Raw genomic sequence first — 22676 nt, 5'->3', positions numbered from 1 at the left:
AAACATAAGAAAGTGTGTCATGACAATCAACACGTTTTTATACCATTTACATTTGACACACTTTTGACTTTCTAGTGCCAGATGTTGTAAACCTTTTGAAAATGGTTCAAAAGGTCATGCATAAGAGTGTTGTGTTGTCTAGGTCTATGAATATAGTTTTCAAAAATTTGGATTTTGCTATATATAAAGGTTTAGCAGTGCAACTTGTTGTCCATCTACCTTTTGTTCATGTATAATATATGGAAAATGCTAAATAAGAATACTCTAATTACATTAGGTACTAGTACTATATAGATAAAATTCAATGTCATCATATCATTTTTTTTTTGTTAATTTATATTTAAAAAGTTCAAATTTTAAATAAATATTTCCTTAGATGATATTTGTACCTAACAATGTAAGTGGATGGCTAAAAATTTACAGTAAAGAAAATAGTCTGAGATTAGTCACCACTAGTTGAAAACTTCACACTTATATATATCATGATAAACAAAAAAAAAAACTTTAGACAAAAAAAAAACTCTATTTTGTACTTGCGTCTTTAATTAGAAATTCCCATGAAATAAAATTTATTGCTAAATACAAATATTTTTTTTTTCCAAGTAGTCTAGTGATTGGAGTGTTCGAGGTTCGAACTTTGGCTCCTACATATATAACTTGATGTTCATACCAACAAATTAGTTAAGCTCACAAGAACATACAAATAACTATTATATTACTCTAGGATTTAGATCCACTAAAATGAGAAAATTGTAACAACTCATGATCTCTCTTGATGTACATATAATATTTAGCTTTAATTTATTATATAAAGGTTGATATTACTTACTTTACACTTTAAAGTGAATCATACATTTTAGAGGAGCCGGATTCATCACTCTACAGTAGCAACTTTTTGTACAAAAATATTCAAAATAAAACATGTAAACTCATATAGAACATTTATAAAATAAGTGTTGCAGTCGATCATTTTACACAAATAAAAAAAATGATAAATAATTTATGTGAGTTGATTTGATGGTGAAAGCTTAAAACTTTGGAGTATGCTATTTTTAAGGTCTTAGATTTGAATTCTTTAGATATTGTTTAGTAGACATGAAATTAGTCGGTCCTTAAACTAAATATTAAATTTAAAAAAACAAAAATTGCAATTAGGAACTTTGTTTCGAAGTGGGAACCTTTTTCCTCTAAAACTTTCTTTTTCTTTGTTCCCATTTGTAAGAACAACAAACAGGTTTTCCGGAATGTCTTTTGCTAACAAAATTCATATTATGCAAATGTGTTGTGAATTGTGATGCATGATGGGTCTAAGACTCTAAGTAACGATCCTGTACAAAATCGTGTGTGCAGTGTGCACTTTTTATTGCCAAGGGTGTTAAATAATGATAAGTTTCTTTAATATTGCATGTGCATATGCTAAAAAACAAAATTCATTTAATCAACGATGAATTGGCGAAAGTAGTAAGAGTTTTGGTCTCCTTAGACTACATACAATGGTTTCAACACAAAAAAATATTCAACACCCACTTTTTCACTCCACATCATTTTCTCTTTCTTCCACCTAATCATTCAACACACATTCAACTTTTACCCTCTCCAATGGTTTTTATATTCAACATCATACCCCACCACTTTCTCTACCCCACCACTTTCTATTTCATATTCTTATTTAAATTTTATGATTAAATAACATTATAATTATCGATTAAAATTAAATTAAAATAATACACTTAACAAAATTTATTTAAATATTTTTTTTTTATTTTCTTAATTTAAAATGCAATACATCACACAAATAACGTAATTAGTACGATACAAATTAACTTAAAATGCAATACAACACACAAGTTACGTAATTAATACGATGCAAACTAACTTAAAATACGAAACAACACACAAATACGAAACAAATCATCTTTAATCCTGAAACATTCCAAATTTTGTCCATATGTGTTTCACTAGATCTGCTTGCAATTCGTGATGAGCTTCCAAATTTTTTGATGTACTCATCGACCGCATCTGCTGCCATACCGTATGCTAACATTCGCATTGCTGTGGTACATTTTGCTAAAGGTGATATACCTTCTTTCTTGGCAGCATCAGCTCGCTGGGTGAAGTAGTTATCACTACTTGAAAGGTCCCCAACGATTCGAAGGAAAAGATGTTTTTGCATGCGGTACCGACGACGAAACATTGCATCGTCATATGTAGGCTCATTGGCAAAGTAGTCGTCAATTAGTCTTTGGTTTGCAGCTGAATGATCTCTATTGACATATTTTCTACTACGAGGTGCACCATCTTCCAATATTTTTTTCCGACGCTCTCTAAATCGGTTGAGTACATAAGTTTCTTCAACTTCACGATTTTGCAAGTAGGCTGCGACATCAAAATCATCGCTTGATGGATCCATTGTTTGTGATATTGGAAGTAGATTGAGTGAGATTTAGGATATTGATACATAAATGGATGAGTCCCTATATATAGATTCAATTTGGTCCACTGACGGATTTCAAATAATTATTGTATAGAGTTAATTATCAGATAAGAATTGAGTGGTGGACACAATAATTAAAGCAAGTTGGGTGGTGGATACAATAATTAAAGCAAACACGTAGTACAAATACTTAAAACAAACCTTACACTGACATATCACAATAATTAAAGCAAAGATTACACTGACTTATTCAATCACAATAATTGAAGCAAACACTACAGACAAATATTTAAAGCAAACACTACATTGATTGAAATTAATTATGGAAACAGTTCTTGGGCCAATGTGTCCAACATGGCTTTCTTCCGGTCATCGAGATTCTCATCAGAACTTAACTTCAGATACATTTTCATTTTCTTAAGTCTGTTTTTCTCTTGTTGATTGGAAACTACCATTGCCAAATGTTCCACCTCTTTCTCCCTCATTTTCATGTAAGTATCCCATTCTTTGTCCACCACCTCTGTGGGTGTGGAAGCTTTCTTTTTTCCCTTCTTTTTGGCTGCATCCCTACCTATAGGACGAGCACTAGATCCTACAGAGTTTGAGCCACATGCATCACTCTCGTGAGATCTCTTAGATCCACTACTTCCAGATCCTACTTGACTACTATAACGTGGTTGATCACGGAGAGCATTCCATTCTTCCATTAAAGTGAACCGAACATTCTTCCCACATGCATATATTTCCTGCGCTTTTGCCAAAACATCATTCTCGGACCAACCACTTACTTGGAGACGCTTAGCGCCATCATAAGCGCCAATCCATTTACCCAGTATTTTGTTCATATAATTAAAACGATTTCGGCATGCAACTCCATCACGCGGAGGATCGAATGAGCAATGCTCATTACAATAGTCAGCAATTTGACCCCAATATGTTTCACCTTTCTGGTTTTTCCCGACAACACTGCTTGTTCCAAATTTGATCCACCCACTAATTAGCACCAAATTTTGTTCAGTGTTCCATGATGGTTGATGGTTTTTCTTGCTCATAGGAGTTGAATCTTCATTAACAATAGTTAATTGTGTTGAAAATTCGGGAAAGTTAGTTGTACCACCACTCGAAAAAATTTCATTAACCATCAGCATGTAACCATTAAACGGGGGTGTTTGAGATGGATTTCTCAGCATAGTTCCATAATATGGATGAAAGTTTGGAACAAAGGATGATTGGTTGAAATTTGGTGTTAAACCAAAATTAGGTGTGTTTTGAGGATGTTGATTGAAAAATTGATTTGAATTTTGATAATTGTTGGGATTTTGATAATTGTTGGGGTTTTGATAATTGTTGGGGTTTTGATAATTGTTGGAGTTTTGATAATTGTTGGGATTTTGAGAATTGTTGGGATTTTGAGAATTGTTGGGATAATTAGAAGAATTGTTGGGATCCATTTCACTAAAAAAAGATTAAAACTTCAAAAGAAAGACTAATTAGAAAGATAATAATAGATTAAGATAGTAAAAAACTTGGTTTTTTTTTTCTGTGTCCAAATGAAATGAACCAAGTCTCTATTTGTAGAGAAAAAAAAATCACGAATTTTGGTAAAAAAATAAAAAATTAATTTGCAATAAGATAATTGAGTTCAAAGGATAAAAATCAAAAAAATCGCCCGCCCCAATCAGAAGCAGCCACGTGGCCTGCTTTATCCAAAAGATGTTCTCTCTCCGTGTTGAAGAAGAATTCACGCGCGCTGTCTGCGCGTGTTCCACACGCGCCTGTCTAGGCAAATGAAAGCGCGCCAGCTGTCCTCGATTGCAGTGTTCAACTGAGTTGAATATATTCATCTCCTCTTTCATCCAGCTCAGATTCAACATGGTAGGAGCAATGGTTTCAACACCAATTTTGCACTTGAATATACATTCAACATGACCATTGCACATAGTCTTAAGTTTGTGGTCAGAGATTCGATTTCTAGCTCATATGTATGGAGAAATTCAGTTGGGAAGGAAGAACACACATTGTGTGCCCCACAGGTTTCCCAACGAAGATTAGTCATCGCTAACAGTAGTAGAAACTTCGTACCAATATCATGGTAACCCAAAAAAAATAAAATACATCTTCAATTTCAATTAGTATTGTTTTTCTATGATTATTTTCGCATCATAAATTAGGAAAATGAATTCATTGCGGTTAGGATTCTCACAAATTCATAAAGTTAGAAGTGTTGATGTCAACTTTAGTTTGAAGATTTTTTCATAAGAAATTACGGACTAAAGGGAATTTGTTAAGGAGATGAATCTCTCTTAATTCTTCCGATCTTTGTGTGGGGGCTGTGGAAATCCTGAAACTAAAGATCTTTTAATTGTCCCATGTTGGGGTGGGTTTGGAGAGAGATAGTAAAGTGGTTACTAGGTTAGGACTTGGGAGTTCCAAAAATTATCACTTATTTTTACATAAGCTCAAAAATAAGTTAATCCAAACGGGCTTTCGTATACATTAATTTATTTTTATTTATTTTTTTCATTTTGAAGTGCAATTTCAATGACAAAAAATGAACCATATTTACTTGGTTATACATACCTAATTTTTTTTTTCCCAATTTTGAAAAACTACATTCATCCTCACTTACACAAATTTGATGAACAAAATCTGAATTCAATCACTACTCCAATAATCTAAAAATAAAATATACCACCACATTGAACAGTACCATATTACAGTTTGGGGTTTAGTTTAGTTTAGTTTAGCTATCGTTAGGGTTCAGAGTTGAAATTGGGGGTTCGGTCCAAACTCCTACACCACACAGACACACTGTCTTCACAGTCCACTTTCACCTCACAGAGTTCAAACCTAGACTACCCACCCTCTCCGCGTAGCGTCGGACACCACGATGAGTAGTAGTAGTTGGAGAACTCTTCTTCTACGGATCGGCGATAAGAGTCCCGAATATGGACCTTCTTCCGATTTCAAAGACCACATTGTTCGCTTTTTCCCTCTCTATTTTTCGCTTTATTCCTTCAACTTTTTCTTCATCTCGATTTTCCTAATTCTTCTTCTTTTTGGTTCTTGATTTTCCAGGAAACTTGTTTCGGTGTTCTTCGCCGTGAGCTTGAACACTCCGAAACTGAGATTTTGGAGGTAGGTCAATTTTATATTCTTCTGTTTTACATTTCAGTCGAATTTTTCTATATTCTGGTTGTTAGGTTAAACGTTATTATCAATGAACCAATTCACGTGTTTTGAATTTGCTTTTTCTATGAATAGGAAGACTTATTTGCTTCAGAAATATTGAAATTGAAGCTAATAGAAAGAGATGAACTAGTAGGAAAGTGAGAGAATCTGAGAGAAAGAGGGGGAAAGTAGAGATTGATTGAACTCTTTTGTACTATTTCTGTTTAATCAGAGGTGATTGATATATGTCTATATCAATTAGAATTGATTCTTAATTAGTTGAGACATGCGCTGACTCCGCAAAGTTCGTTACAATGATAAGGACTTGTTTGGCTCCTAGCTATTTCCTATTCCACCTAGCTTATGTTTGGTTCCACATTCCAAGCAGCGAGAAGAGTTGATCCTGGAGGTTTAAAATTGATTTCAACATGTTTGGTTGCTCTCTAGTAGAATTGATTTTACACGGAAGTTTATTGCTCAACTCATTTTTACATAAATGCATCCAAACATAAACCACTTTGCATTCAACTCAATTTTAAAAATCAATTTTACAAAAATAACTCATTCAAAATCTATTTTTGTCACTGTGGAATTAAACTTACTCTTAACTGTTGATAACAGTTACACTATTAGAAGCTTGATTAGAACGTAGAAGTGTAATATGTGGTAATTGGTATAAGGACTTCTACATTTTTTGTTCCGAGTTAAAATATTTGAATATTTTTTATCGTGCGGTCATATGTTCAGTGTGGATGCACTTCATATTTAGACACACACCGTTGTCTAGTGTGTCTGATAAATTGCCATCTATTGTCCTTTTGTGTGTTGCGATACGACACTGCTATGTTTGGTATGATGAGATTTTTACTTTATTGTCTTTTCACGCAGTTCCTTCTTACATGTGCTGAACAATTGCCTCACAAGATTCCTTTCTATGGAACACTGGTAGATATTTCCTTATCTCTTTATTTCTCTTGAACTGTAAATGAATTTCATTATTTATTTCATTGCATGTTCTAATATTTTAATTAGGATATGTAAGCGTGCATGAATGTTTCACAGATATAAGAATAAGATGCTCTGATTATTATTTGGTGTGTGTGTGTGTGTGCATGCATTATGTTTTCCGAGTTTGATTTATATGTGTGTGAACATGCTGAACTATGTTGATTAATCAGTATGGGAAACTTGGTGAACACTAGCTTATGACAGAAGTCTATCTAATTATTCTGGGAATGATTTACCATAAGAAATTGTAGTTATGGTATATTGGCAATTTATCTGATCAACCAAATGTCCTAACTTTCCCTATACTGTTTAATTCTCAATTGCAAACCTAATCAATTTTTTTTTTTGGGTAGATAGACAAAATGACAATAACCATTTTATATTGCACAAGTTTGTTACTTTTCCGCTATGCGAATTTCAGTTGTCCATTAAAATTTAGACAGACATAGAAAACATTGTATAACATGTAGATATGTATATGGTTGAAGAAATTTATTTAAAGATTCATTGTCCATTTTTCCTATTTTTCATCACTTAGACAACTTTATAGTCAAATTTTAGGGAACATTATTCTGTTCTCAGCATCATAGTTGTAAGGTTTCATAAAAGATGTGTATAATGTCTAATTGATGTACCTTTCAAATTCGGAGTGCATATAACCAGCAGGTTTTTGAAAAACAAAGAACTTTTTAAATTTTTATAATGACATAACATAATAAAAGTAGCAATATAGTTAACCTAGGTCATCACATTTGTTGCCGTTGACTTATATTTTTTTGTACCATTATTTGTTGCATTTTGCAACCAATGCAAAATATTTGTATTGGTTTGCTGTAATTATGCTGTTTCAATTCTGTATCTTCTATTGTTTCCACAGCTACTTACCATCTCAATTATGTATTATGATTTTTCTTGCACATCTTGAGTAGTTTCCAAATTCCAAATTTAGTTGCTGAGCTTCCTGGGTTTCCTACTTATATTATTCAGATTGGCTTGATTAACTTGGAAAACGAGGACTTTGTGAAAAAACTGGTGGATAAAACTCAATCTAAATTTCAGGTAAGTGATTAAGCCACTGAACCTACTATATTGGTTACTTGCAGTTGTTTCAACTTTTTTCATTCTTGTAGTTAATATTAATTTTTAGCTGGACACTCATGTATAGGGATATTTCTGTATTAATAATTTGTCTATAATTTGTTGAACAATAGTTAGCATTTCTTAATCTTATGTTGAATATTAGAATTTGAAATTTAAACTTAGGTGGTTCAGTTTTTGCAGCTATGTATACTGCTTGCCATATGGATGATTTGTTCTTTGATTCTGAAAGCTACTTTTATAAAAAATTAAAATTTAGAGTTCGCATTTGTGGATGCTTGATAAAAAAACTACTATTCGAGTTAGGAACAGAGATTGTCACCATTTAATCCAAAACTGCCAAAGTTGGTCGTAGTGATATGATATGACATGTCAGGTTCGGTACTATATGCCATAAAATTATTTAGGAGTGGGCATCTTGGGTTGACCACTGGGGTGCCATACTAGATGCAACCGTAGGTTGAATTACACTTGCCCTCTTTTCTTCTACTCGACAGGCTTGCGATTTTTGCAGTGTATGTGTTTTGACCATGTCTGTGATATAAAAAACCATTTACTAAGCACTCATTGCCTATCTCACATACTAAGGTTGCCATGATGGAGTGAAGTAGGTTCCCTACTCTCTGAAGCTGTACTTGAATAGCCACAAAGCTCATCAACATTCTGTTTAGTCGTCACTCATCACACCATCCAAATTATAAACAGAATAAAATTCATTAGTTTCATATGATCAGTAATTTCATATTTTAACCTATGACCATTGCATTTGTACTTGAGCTCCTGGTGGTGAATAATCGGAGACTGATGTTAGGAATCCTCATGTAGTAAAGTCTCGCAGCTTTAAGCTGTTGAATGTTCTTCAAATCTATTTTCTTAAACACGGGATTATGGACGATTCAACTAAGAAATCAGAGCATATACCTCAAACTAACTAATGTTACTAATAACAACAAAAAATAATATAAAAGATGTTGATCTAATTAGAAAAAATTAAAGGCCCTTGAAAATACTAGTATATTTTCTTGCAGTAAACTGATATTTTTAAATGTGACAATCAATTACTATTATGTTTATTTTCATTTTCTTAATTTTTATAATACGAAATTGACATATTTTTTTTTAGCATGGCTCCATTTCAACCTATTCTCTTAGAAAATCGATATTGGGCCTATGTCAACCCTACAAAACCGGCTTGTAAGGTGAGGATTGCCCTCACTTTATAAACACTTAGTCTGGCCATCTCTCAACCGATGTGGGACTTCTTAACACACCCCCTCACGCCCAGCACTTTTGGGCTTGGTGCGTGGATATAAACGGTGGGTGGCCCGATAGCGGAAAGTCGGAAACCTGATAACAGGTGGCCCAACGGATTGTCGAGAGGCTCCGATACCATCTTAGAAATGAGTATTGGGCCTAACTCATCCTTACAAAACCGGCTTGTAAGGTGAGGATTGCCTCTAGTATATAAACACTTGGTCAGGCCATCTCTCAACCGATGTGGGACTTCTTAACATATTCCTAATATAAAACTTTGGTGCATGTTGGTCTGCCACCATTGGCCACTATACTTGATTGACAATTCTGATTTTTTTTGGTGGATTATTGCCAACTCTGATTTATTCATTGATGATATCAAATTAGTGGGGATTTTGCTTATGGTGTTTGTTTTTTCAAAGTTGTTTTATTCTTTGACAAGGATGCTTAAATATTTGTTTGTGTAACCTGGTGTCCACTATGTAGACACCAACATTATCTCAATTGACATGTTATCACATCACACACCTATGTTTTCACCTCCATTGTCGTATGAGCTGCGATTAACATCGGTATTTTGGTCCTTTTGTAATCAATACAGTTATACAATCAGATTGAAATCTTTAATTGGTGGCGAACCATATTTTTTGCAAGTTTTTATAAAACATTGACAAATTTTTTTTATCTGATGGTTATGGTTTTGTTTGATTTGATATAACAATTTGACTTTCTCATTTAATGGTTCTTAGCAATGGTTTTTAAATACTTACACTATCAATTTTGAATTTGTTCTTTCATTCGAGATAAATGTCAGTGTATATTGCTTTAATTTTGTTTTAATAATTGAATATAAATAACAAGCTATATAAGTTTTACTTTGATCTGTAAATGTCTCTGCTAAATCTCTTTGATTTATATCTTATAATTATACTTTTTAATGTTACTTAGTTGTTGTTGTATTTTTAATTTAGGATGCCTTAGATACTGGAAACTGCAACGGAATTCGTATTTTATTGAGGCTGATGACTGTTATGGTAAGTATTGCCATTGTTGTATTTTGCAAAAATATAGTGTACCTTTGCTGAATTCATAATCGTTGCTAGGTACATTCTGTACAGTATGAGGAAGTTCCTAAATTTTTCACTATGGGTTCATTTTACATGATAAATTTTTGTACCCTGTTAGTATGATTTGCCTGCTCTTAAACTATCATATAGTTGGCTTGTAATTCTTTTCCTCATCATTAATATTTCTTACATGTTCTTGTATAACTTATTTACTTTCCTACTCTCTTGCAGTTCCAAATATATTCACATTTTATTTTATATTCTTGTTGCCTTAGTATTGCACTTGTCATGTGTTGTGGACTGTGTTTATAGTATATGCAGCTAAACGTATTTTAATTTTTTTTTTTTGGTTGCTTTCTTTTAAATTCTTTAGATGTGCAGTAAAGCTCTTCAACCAAGCTCTCTAGTGGATGTCTTTGAAACATTTTTATCATCAGCTGCCACAACAGTTGACGAGGAAAAAGGGAATCCTTTATGGCAGCCATGTGCTGACTTTTACATAGCTTGCATTTTATCATGCCTCCCATGGGGTGGGGCTGAACTTGTTGAGGTAATTATATGATGCTGTAACGCTTGGTTAACTTTTAAACTTTAGCGAAGTTGCTGAAACTGTTGAAGCTGAGTTGTAGATAAAAGGAGGAGAAAAATAATAAGAGCTTAAATATTATTGGTAATAACTTAATAGTATCTTGATACTAATTTGATGTAAAAGACTGAACGCTAGTCCTTATTTATAGGGGATTCAAAGACTCAATCCTATATAATTTGGGAAATCAGGAAACATCATATTAATAACAAGTAATTTTTTTTTATAAGCAAATAATATGTAATATAAAAACTAATCCTATGAGATTATATAAGGTACTCTAAGATTATAAAATGATCCTTAAAAAAATACACTAATAGTGTGTTTGGATGGGGGAATGTTTTGAGGTAAAGTAATTTTTGGGGTAATTCAAGTTCTTCTATTTAAATTCCTTTGTTTGGATAATTAATTTGGAGAATTTTCAAAATTATGGGAATTTATGAAGTATTTTTTCCAAGCTAAATTTAAGAAATTTCAAATGACACCTAAAGGCTAGGAATTTGAAATTCCTTCCTCCCATATGTTTCAAAATTTTCACACTAACCCCTAAAACCTTTTCTAAATTGACCCCTAATTTTTTCTTTCAAAAATTGCAAATTACTCCCTATTCTTCAAATTTTGGATTTGACCCAAAACATTTTAAAATTATAAAAGTGGCCCAAAATGGTTTACAATGAAATTTGCTATTATTCTATCCAAAACACACATTTAGAAATGAGGGTAATTCTGTTATAAAAAAAGGAAAATGAAATGAGGGTAATTCAAATAGAATCATTTGAATTGCTTAGAATTTTAAATCCTCTAAATTTTTTAATTACTCCATCCAAATACACTCTAAGATACTCTAAAGATATTATAAGATATTCTAGGCTTACAGTTGTTGGCATTTTGTATGCATCTTAGCATTTTCTTAAATATAGAAGTTACAAATTTTGCAGAAAATGATTCAGCTAATAGGCTTGCAGTTGTTGCCATATTTTTATGTGCATGTTTGTTGAAATTACACTATTCATTCATTTCATTACTCACTGAATACTCCTTTCTACTGAATGACATGTCACATCTGTTCACAGCAAATTCCCGAAGATATTGAGAGAGTAATGGTTGGTATAGAAGCTTACTTGAGCATCCGAAAGCATACTTCTGACAATGGTTTATCCTTTTTTGAGAATGTTGATGAAATTGAGAGAGATCTTAATAACAAGGTTGGCTTCTGTTTGCTAATACTTAATTTCATGTTATTTTTCTGTTCTTTGAGAAACATGTCAATTTTAAATAATTGTTTAACATACTATCAAATAATTGTTTTTGGTTGGAAAATAAACATTAGGATTTGGAATGTCACATTCAGGTATATGAATGTACCTACCTAGACTTGTTACGCCAATTAAACGGACCTCCAACTTTTAGATTATTTACATTTATAGGCAGTTATACATTTGAGGCTCAGCCTAAAAGTTGAGGAGTACTAGCAACACACTCTTTCCAACACATTCTCTTTCATTAGTTGAAATTCAAATGGGGACGACTATTTTGAATATGGGTTCCACTAAACTATGCCGGTCCCACGTAAATTTTATGGGACCCATACAATGTTGTTGGATTGATGGTTTACTCATGATCCTGCGATCCAAACTCCTTTCGCTGTGCTTCTTTGCACTTAGGATCAGACATGTGAAAGATTACAACGGTATCATGATTTTTGATGCCAACTCGAGGGATTGTAAGTTTGTTTCAAGTCTGTGCAGTTGGGGAAGAGGGATGTCAGGTCGGGTTTTTGCAAAATGACTTGGGTTTTGTAATTTTAGAAAACCTACCATGTCATGTTTTTCTTACGCTGATACTGTTAGGATGTTATTATCACGACAGAACCGAAAACATAGGAAGGATAGATTCTTAGAATAACAATGGCAATATAAACTCCAGTTTTTCTGTAACTCGGAGAATTTTGTTTTCAAATATTTGTAGCCAAATGAAAGAAATGATTGCTCTGTTATTTTTATGTCCATTTATTATCCCCTTTTGTTGCTCAGAATGGGTTTATTAAAGCGGATTATTTTTGTTATGCTATTTTTTTAGGATTTTTTGGAGGACTTATGGGATAGAGTACAAGTTTTATCAAGCAATGGATGGAAAGTTGAAAGTGGTAAGTTTTTTCGTTTTGCAAATTTTAGCAGTGTATGCTACTGCATTTAATCATGTACATAATCAATAACTATATAAAGGAACACACCGCATCCTATTCATTACTGATATATGGGTTATGTCACTTCAGAATGAACTAATATGGTTGAGCAAATCCATTTTGCAATCTCTTTAAATATAATTAGATTATTTCTTTTTGCGAAGAAAAAAATCACTTGTGTTACCTTGGAAGTCATATTGATTTATCTTCCTCTTTTGTGGATTCCTGCCTACGGGATTGTTTGAATTTCTTGGTTTCTGTTTATGTAATGCATAGAATAAAAGGTCTCACTTGCCCTTTATACATATTAAGAGTAGATAGTTTATGTGCATAGGAGCTGGGCCCCCAATTTTATAAAAAAAGTTCATGTGCAGAACTGCAAATAACTTCTTTAAAGATTTGGGCAATGGGTTCAGTTACTGATAACTGTGTCAATAACTTAAACTGACTTGGGGATATTGCAGTGTGCTACTCCACACGGGTCTATGGCGTATTCTCACATACCACCCCCTCAAACTTTTTTTTTACCAAGTCATATGTTTAGTACAACTTGTTTATTTGACACATCATTTTGCTTTTGTCTTCTCTTGTTATATTTTACGTGCCATACTCATCATCTTTGTTTACCTTTAGTTCCTTGTGTTTCATTCCTTGCCTGATTATGTTTATTGTTTTAATTGTTAGTTCCAAGACCTCATCTTTCCTTTGAAGCTCAGCTGGTTGCTGGGAAGTCCCATGAATTTGGGACAATAAACTGCTCCAACTTACCAACCATGTCGTCAGTTCCTTCCGATGTATCATTTGGTAAAGAGAAGCATGAGGCAGAATTAAAGTATCCTCAAAGAATACGGCGGCTAAATATATTTCCTTCAAGTAAAATGGAGGTGATTTGTCTTCCATATGATATTTGTCCTCCATGTTTGCACTAATTTCTTTTATTTTCCTCTTCCTTATGGAAACTTGTCTCTTTTACCATTTGACTGCTATTCATTTTCAGTTTTCCTCCGTTTTATTTTGGGTTTTCTTATTTAAAAACTGACTTTTGATTTTCAACAATGTTTACTTACTGATTGATGGTGTTTCTATTGTTTTTGAATTGGTGAAATAATTGGTACACATTTTCTTGAAGCATTAAATTATTTGGTTTGATTTTTTGGCATAGTCTAGCGAACTTCCAAATCTTATCGCAATGATGTAAATTTTTTTTTTTCCTTTTAGGCTACATATCAGCTTTTAATAGAGAGAACTTCTCATGAATAAAATCCTTTAACTATTTATTTAAGCAATTATTTATACCTTCATTTGAAGTAATCCATAACAATTGTGATAAACTGTTTAAAGGATGTTCTTGAAAGCAACTTGTTTATTTTAGACGTATATAGGTTACGCTTTTGAATGCTGCTGTGTTTCAAAAATATAATTTCCTTATATACGTTGTTCTAGTGATTATTCCTTCCAAATTTTAGCATATAAAAGCAAAAGCATCCATCCTTAATCAACATGGTGTGGCACAAGTTGTGAGTGCTTGGGTCCTGTAAGCATTTGGTCGGGGTTCAATCTCTCTTGCCGGTGGACATGGAAAAACATATGCTGGGAGATGCCAACCCCTTAAATACATCTTAGTTACTTCGAGTGATTAGTTTCAACAATTGTGTGCTGGGGATACCCTGGTGTACCCAGATAGGAGCATCAATCTCTAACTTTCTTAAAAGCTGTTATTGTAGTAGGGGCTTCGTTGTTCCATGTAGTTTTGAATCTCACACAACAACATTTTTATGATAATTTTATGAAAAAGTTCAACAACCTCTTGTGCAATTCTCAGAAAAGAAACTTCTAGTTCCATGGCATTTCACCTAACAGTTTTGGATGTTCTTTCACAGTAGATTTCAGCATCAATGGCACATCAGCCTTCGTAAAACTATTGTGTTCCGAACTCATGCCACTTCTTTGTTATGTTCCATATTTATATTTGGAGCAGGAATAAGTCTGTTTACATTCATTGAATATTATTAATCTACAAAACTATTAACGTATAAAATAAGGATTTTTTTATTAATTGATTGTGCGATTAAATCACGCAAATATTTTAAAAAAATTATGTGCTTCTCTAGCTTTAACCTGTTTAAGGGAGAAGTCATTTCAAGTGCAATGATGACATGTTCTCTTTTCAATTTAGTCTCTGGCATCTGATAATATTTCCCCCTTGAATATAGGATTTCAGCGTTAAAATTTATTTTGATCTGGGTTGTCTTGATGTGCTTTGCAGTTACTTGGGAAGATTTCTTACAGTCTGCTTTTGTCTTCTCTCTCATTAAATTGTTTTATTCTTTTCTTTTTTTTTTAAAAAATAATTTTAGTGTGCAACTGTGCATCAGGCTGCTTTTTGCATGATGTGCCTGCTGATTATTTCCTGAACACGTGAACTTTCTCAGGGTTAACAAGTTATAGTAATACTTAGACTAGGTTGATATTAATTCAAATTTCACTTTTGCCAATCACATAATGGATTCAATAAATAAATATTTTTGATGACAGGATATGCAGCCTATAGATCGATTTGTGGTGGAAGAGTATCTCTTAGATGTGCTTTTTTATTTCAATGGCAGGTTAGTATACACTGCTAAATTTCTTTATACTGGAATAGTAGTAGTAGTGATGGTGTGGTGAGAGTGTAAACAAGGAACATATTAAATTTAAATTATATTCAAAATGCATCATGCTATGCTGTGCCAATTTTGTCTAGTTAACTTTTAATTTTAATTCCATCAAGGGTTTGTCCATTTATTTTATTAATTCTAGAACCATTCGGTCCTTATGAAGCAGACACCTCTAGGATTAATCGTGTTGCGGTGTCGGACACGTGTCGGTGTTCGACACTTGTATGACACTCGTACGACACGTGTCGAAAGACTCATACAAGTGTCCTAAAAAAATTGTTTTTTCCTTTACTTCGACGCTCCTTGGACCGGTGTCCGACACTGTATAACACTCATACAACACGTGTGGGTAACTCAAACAAGTGTTCCAAAATAATTTATTTTTCCTTTGCTAACGCACCTTAGACACCATTGGACACATCCCAGACACATCAAAGATGTGTCGAAACAATGCTAATCAATGATGTGGTTTTTGAAACGGATCAATGAGGGGGTTAACGACATTACAGATTAAAACATTTTTAACCTTTTCAATATAGATGGATAAATAAAAGTCAAATACTATCATATCTCATTTTAGAATTTTTTAATAAAATAAATTGATCAATTTAGATCTTTTATAATTAATATTACTATTTTATTTAATGATAATAAGTAATAAATAAATATATGTAGCGGTGTCGGTGTCCTATGTTTTTTAAATTATCAGTGTCAACATGTGTCCGTGTCGGAGTCCGTGCTTCATACTTATTTTATTTTTACATTTTTTGTGTTAGAATGTTCTCAATGTATTTTTAACTATTCTCATTTTTGGGTTCATGCAAAGCTAGTCGAAAGGAATGTGCTTCTTTCATGGTTGGCCTGCCGGTTACCTTCAGATATGAGTACCTCATGGCTGAGACAATATTCTCTCAGGTATTATCATGTAAAGTTGCAATTTTTTTGTCCTACTTATATGTAATCTGTGCTTTGACGTTAGAAGGTTGCATTGGCCCTCCACACGGGCTTTGACAGGTTGCCTTCAGAAGCTCAAAAATAAAGATACTCCCTCCGCCCCCACAATATGTCATTCTTGCCAAAAAAAATATTCCCATTTGATATGTCGTTTTCCCTATTATACCCCTTACTATTTATTATTCATTCTCTTCCAGATTTTTAATTTCTCTTTCCCATTCCAATAAATGAAGGATAATATTGTAAAATTACTCAATTTCTCTTTCTTTCCCATACAAAATTAACTACATTTCTTAATACGCGTGCAACTTGCTAAAGTGACATTTATTTTGGGGCGGAAGGAGTATTACTCTTCATTGATACGTTGAGTAACGCTTAATAGCTGGTTTTATTATAATTAAATTGTTAAATTTGAAGTAAAATATGTTATGCAAATTAAATGCACCAACATGTTTTATTTCATATTCTGATATGGCTGAATTTGGTTTCCTTGTATTTTTTTATTTAAATAGCTGAATATACCACACAATATTGGCAAATTTGATAATAATACTCTCTCTGTCTCTTGCAGCTGCTTATGCTTCCGCAACCACCTTTCAAACCAGTGTATTACACACTGGTTATTATTGACCTTTGTAAGGTACTTTCAAGTGGACTTAACATTGCTGACTTCTTTTCCCATCACAGAGGGATCACTGTTTCTCCTTTACAATTTTATACTGATTGCAATTTCCACTTAATGTTTGGTACTCATTGCTTTCTATCTTGTAGGCTCTTCCTGGAGCTTTTCCTGCAGTTGTTGCTGGAGCAGTTCGTGCTCTCTTTGAAAAGATTGCTGATTTGGATATGGAGTGCCGAACACGACTAATCCTTTGGTTCTCACACCATTTGTATGTTCCAACTTTTTGCAATTGCTATTTCAGGATTCATTCATCGTTGGAGATAATATGTACCTGTTCATATTCTGTGTGATTTATATCTTGTTTTCCCCTTTCCCTTCTCCAATACAGTCTCCACTTTACAAAAGTCAAGTCTAAGCTTCCATCGAGTTTATTTGCTGAAGTTGCAATAATTAGTTTATTATCTGCAAAATGATCTAACATTAGTGACTTAGCTCATGCTCATCACAATCACAACCTTTCTTCATTGATCTTCAATACAAAGCATTCAACTAAATGGGTTAAAAGTTCAAGTTCAACTCTAGAAACTGAACAGAAGTTGGAAAACTCAAGCTGCAGATCTGACATTTGTCGACTCTGATCTGTGCTGCAATTTTACCTGAGTGTCCTTTTCACAGGCTGTTGGAATTGGAAATGATGATTGTCCATTGTTAATGATCAATTGACTGCTTTTATAGAAGGGTACAGTTTCACAAATCAAAATCATTTTCTCTGCCCTGGGATTTGTCTTGGTCAAAAGGAAAGTGAGATCTTGTGGCTCAAATTAAGAGGAAGGAAGTTCAGTAATGGTTCTGGTGATTCCGTGATGAGGTGGTTGATGTTTATATTGGAGCTAGTATTCAGCCTTGAACGGTCTTTTTTGTAGGTTTCAAGAGCATGGGATAAATTTGTTGGTGGAATAAATGTGTGTGTTGTGTTTGAATAACCCTATACATAATATTTCTGAGAAACTGGTGATGATTGCTGAGGAACAATGGCTTATGATAATTTGATGGATAAAATTATAATACTTATTCGGATATATATATTTATAACTCTGGAATAACGATAAACGAATACTTTGTTTCTTTCATTTACTTAATGTAGACTTTGTTTCTTTCATTTACTTAATGTAGAAGATTGTTAAGCAATGGATTAAAATGCATGGGTAAACTAAAATAACGTTTTTACCAGTTCTCTTTTTACTGTCAAGTGTAAAGTTGCATCTTTATTCTCTAGTGTATTCACACTCTGAGTGGTTGATGGTTTTTGATATACAGATCAAACTTTCAGTTCATATGGCCTTGGGAAGAGTGGGCTTATGTGTTAGATCTCCCTAGGTGGGCTCCTCAACGTGTCTTTGTTCAGGAGGTTTTGGAGAGGGAAGTTCGCTTGTCATACTGGGACAAAGTCAAGCAGGTAATTATTCATTACTGCATTTCCACTTGGGTTATTTTTTGGTTATGGTCCATATTGGAAAATCATAAAAGAGTATGGAGAAGTCTCACTATATATTTTTGTTGATGATTTTCCCTAAGCAATTAAATGAATAGGCTTTAGTTTGGTTTCATGGAATTGGTATATTGATGTTTCTAATGGTGTTCCTTTCATTATATTTTGTATAGAGCATTGAAAATGCACCTGGTTTAGAAGAATTGCTTCCTCCGAAGGGTGGACCAAATTTCAATCTTGGTGCAGAAAATGGTAAAGAAAACAATGAACAGCTGTTGTCTGGACAGCTCAACGAAATGGTTAAAGGGAAGGCACCTGTCCGTGAAATAATCTCGTGGATTGAAGAAAGCGTGTTTCCAAATAATAGTCTAGAAGTTACACTCAGAGTTGTCGTACAGACTCTTCTCAACATTGGATCCAAGAGTTTCACTCATTTGATAACTGTATTAGAAAGATATGGGCAAGTAATTTCAAAAATATGTCCTGACGAGGATAAGCAAATTATGCTGATTGCTGAAGTCGGTTCTTTCTGGAAGAGTAACACCCAAATGACAGCAATAGCAATTGACCGAATGATGGGTTATCGACTTGTATCAAATCTGGCTATTGTGAGATGGGTCTTCTCAGAAAAAAATGTCGAGCAATTTCACATGTCAGATCGTCCATGGGAGGTACTTAATCTAGATTCTATTGATAATTCATTTATATTTCTTCCTTCCTTCCTTCTTAGTTTACTATACAGTGATTGGGAAGTATTTTTCTTTTGCTTTTGATTGTATTTTAGCATTATCAGCTTTGGATGTTCTTTCTAACATTTATAAGTGCTGGAAAATACATGTTTTGATGATGATGGTTTACAAATCATAACATTTAAATTATTTGATCCTTGTCATGCATACTTTATTTCATTTTGTAATTTCCGCCTTGTTTTACATCCAACAGGTCCTTAGAAATGCAGTAAGCAAAACATACAACCGAATTTCTGATCTAAGGAAAGAAATATTATCTCTTAAAAGGAATATTTCTTCAGCTGAAGTAGCTGTCAATGAGGCAAAAGCAGAGGTAGATGCTGCAGCGTCAAAACTAGCACTTGTGGATGGTGAACCAGTTATTGGTGAAAATCCTGCAATGTTGAATAGATTGAAATCACATGCTGAAAAAGCACAGGAGGAGCTGGTATCTATTCAAGAATCTGTAGAAGCTAAGGAAGCTCTTCTTGGCCGAGCAACTGATGAAAATGAGGTAATTGATGTAAAATTTGCAATGGTTAATAGTCTGGAGATATTTTTCCTTATCAAAGGAGATACTTTGAAGTGCCACTTTCTTTTTATGATGTGTACACTGCAGATACCATTTGGAAATGTTTAAAAAAACAATGTGCCAATATTATGATTCTAGTTTAAAATATTCACTCTCTCAGAGTGATCTAGTGGACTATATCATGACCATAGGTAGCCGTTTTTAGGTGTTGGAAGTTTTTGGTGAGTGGAGAAGAATGATTTTGGAAGGATGGTAAGTAAGTATGCAATGATGAAAGAAAATAAATCCTCCTAAGCAGTAAAAGAAAGGTAAAATGGAGACTGGAGAAGCACCTGGCTACTTCTATATTTTCATTGCTGTCTTGTTTTGAGCAACTTAAAATAGTACTATAACTATGGATTTTCTTTTCACTTTCGTTGTAGTTTTACTTGCCTCTATTATTTATTTGATTTATAATTTGAGTTTGGTTCTAGTGGTCGCTGACCCATTTAATTTGAATGGCATATACTTGAAGTTCTGTTTCTCATAGTATTTTCCTGCCCTTGGTGCCTATTGGTTCACACAGGCATTGTTTCTCTTGTTGTTCAAAAGCTTCTCAAATGTATTGACTGATCGCCTTCCCAAGGGATCTGGAGCTAGATCACTTCGTGAATGGAAGTCTGCACAAGTTGAAGATATGGCAGTTGACCCGGAAGAACCGTCAACAATGGAATTAGACAATGAGAATCAGATACCTCAAAACAGGTCCGGGGCCTGTCCTTATCTTACCAAGGATACCTATTAAATAACTACCAAATTACATCTTGTGGAAAAATACTATTTCTATGTATTAACTTTGACTTCTTAATCTCTTACAGTCAGTCAAATGGTGGGAAGAAAAATGTTGCTTATAATGTAGGTGAAAAGGAGCAATGGTGTATCACTACTTTGAGTTATGTGAAGGCCTTTTCTAGGCAGTACGCTTCTGAGGTAACATTATTTAAGTACTTGCATTTGAATTTTGAAATAATCGTTGTAGGTTGGTAATTCCATATTAACAAAACTTTGCATGTGCAAACACTTGCACCTCTTTTTTCGCAATTAGATTGCTACTGGATTTGTGTAGTACTGCCTCCGGTCTTATATTTAAGCTACAAAAAATGCACACTCCTTAAGAAAGTTGGTTGAATGCATTTAAGTTTGAAGTTTTTGTTGCTTGTACACGAGACCGAATGGAGTATTTGTTTTGTGTCACTATTTTATTTTGCTCTGTTTCTGCAAAAATTCAAATCAGTCTAATTTGTCTGCACAGCTCTCTTATTGTTTCCTCAAATATTGTTCTAGTTGCATCTGCAAAAAGGATTTCATAGTCTTAGTAAATGATTTGACATCACACGACATTGATATTGTTTATTCAGATATGGGCCCATATTGAAAAGTTGGATGCAGAGGTATTAACAGAGGATGCACCTCCCCTTTTTCGGTCAGCTGTTGGTTTTGGTCTTCGAAGACCAGTTAATGAGGCTTGATCAAATAATTTATCTTTTGTCCTTTTTCTCAAAATCAATCTAAATCTATTCTTTGATCTGATGGCTAAGTGTTTCCTTAGTTGATCCAAGGAAGAATGTTGTATGCTCTTGTGATGTTGTTGATCACAAGGTTTGTATTATTAGAAGTTTAGATTCTGATGGAACTTGAGCAGTGCCTCCATGTATATTGTTGATTTAATCATAGCTACTAATTGACCTAAATTTATGGAATGAAGCTGTGCACCACCTATGGAGGTGCATACCGGCATGTGGAAAAAAAAGAAGAGCCCAAGTAATTTTTGGTGTATCCATTGTGATGATTGCTAAACTTGTGTTTATGTTCCAAGCCTGTCATCTCTTTTCCTTAAAAGTTGAAGTCACTTTATGCTATATTCATATTATGTTTGCGTATATGATTATCGAAATGCCTCAAATCGTCAATGCAGTTGTATTTACATTCTATATCTGCTTCATATTCGTATGGATTGATAATTTATTTTAAATTACTAACACGTCCAATAATCTTTGATGGAATTTACACAACCACACCACAAATAAGCAACAACGAACACTATTTTGTGTGATTCAACACTCTTGTCAACTTTCACTTATTGCCTAAAAAGAGTATCCACAGTGGTAAATATGATTACAAAGGTTGTAACTCACCTCTAATTCTTTGTCAGTTACGGTTTCTCTTTTCTCTTTGTGTATTGAATTTGACACCTCGTATGACTCGTATTTATTATTAATGAATTGACTTGCTAGATACAGGACCCTCCTAGTCCTAAATACGAAACACTATTGAATACAGTACACTACCAGAAATGTGTTCGTATCTGTAAACTCTTGTACTATGATTCTTTGCATGAACTTCATGTACATTAAGATTTCCCATTCTAGTTAAGCAACAAAAGAAATATTACACAGGGGATCATTTTTTTGAGCAACAGATTCTATCCTCAAATGCTCTTGTAAGGGTTGCCTTACATAAGGGAATGGCACCTCAGGTTTTTCTAGTTACATAAGCTTTATTTTACTGGGACCTAATTTTGTCTTTTGCAATTCATCAACTCACATGAATAGACACTTGTTGGTTTCTCAATTCCAGCAACAGAAATGATTCATGGGTAAAATATGTTTTCAGGTAAATTTTAATATGGATCATTTCATCAAGTGGTCTATGGTGGACCATTCATGAATAACATTATAACGATTACAAATTTTATAAAATTCACCGTTAGATTGAAAGTTTATATCATATAGATCATCCATAGAAAAATTTAGAAAAATTAAAAATCATTTGATATGTTATCGAGACACATCAAGATTAACGGTTTATTAAATAACGTAAATCTTGATGGGTCTCAATAATATATCAAATGA

General features: G+C 33.5%; 3 protein-coding genes across 3 annotated transcripts; 1 reads left to right on the top strand and 2 right to left on the bottom strand.

The window, feature by feature from the left end:
* Positions 1-1876: 1876 nt before the first annotated feature.
* Positions 1877-2410, bottom strand: LOC123891686. The gene has a single exon (XM_045941594.1). It carries the CDS (start codon positions 2408-2410, stop codon positions 1877-1879), a length of 534 nt encoding a protein of 177 aa, XP_045797550.1.
* A 271-nt stretch (positions 2411-2681) lies between these two features.
* On the bottom strand, positions 2682-3624 carry LOC123891685. The gene has a single exon (XM_045941593.1). It carries the CDS (start codon positions 3622-3624, stop codon positions 2755-2757), a length of 870 nt encoding a protein of 289 aa, XP_045797549.1. The 3' UTR covers positions 2682-2754.
* Positions 3625-4968: 1344 nt separating this feature from the next.
* LOC123888153 (nuclear cap-binding protein subunit 1) lies at positions 4969-21639 on the top strand. Its single transcript, XM_045937118.1, has 19 exons — positions 4969-5414; positions 5513-5572; positions 6494-6550; positions 7601-7672; positions 9937-9999; positions 10406-10582; positions 11692-11823; positions 12698-12764; positions 13488-13687; positions 15339-15409; positions 16291-16375; positions 16986-17054; positions 17186-17304; positions 18354-18492; positions 18699-19196; positions 19468-19767; positions 20351-20529; positions 20643-20754; positions 21183-21639. The coding sequence occupies exons 1-19, from the start codon at positions 5325-5327 to the stop codon at positions 21291-21293; spliced, it is 2601 nt and encodes an 866-aa protein (XP_045793074.1). The 5' UTR covers positions 4969-5324; the 3' UTR covers positions 21294-21639.
* Positions 21640-22676: the final 1037 nt, after the last annotated feature.

The sequence above is a fragment of the Trifolium pratense genome, linkage group LG6 (assembly GCF_020283565.1).
Source record: "Trifolium pratense cultivar HEN17-A07 linkage group LG6, ARS_RC_1.1, whole genome shotgun sequence".
NCBI lineage: Eukaryota > Viridiplantae > Streptophyta > Magnoliopsida > Fabales > Fabaceae > Trifolium > Trifolium pratense.
The sequence above is the reverse complement of the archived record's forward strand: the minus strand, read 5'-3'. Positions and strand labels throughout refer to the sequence as shown.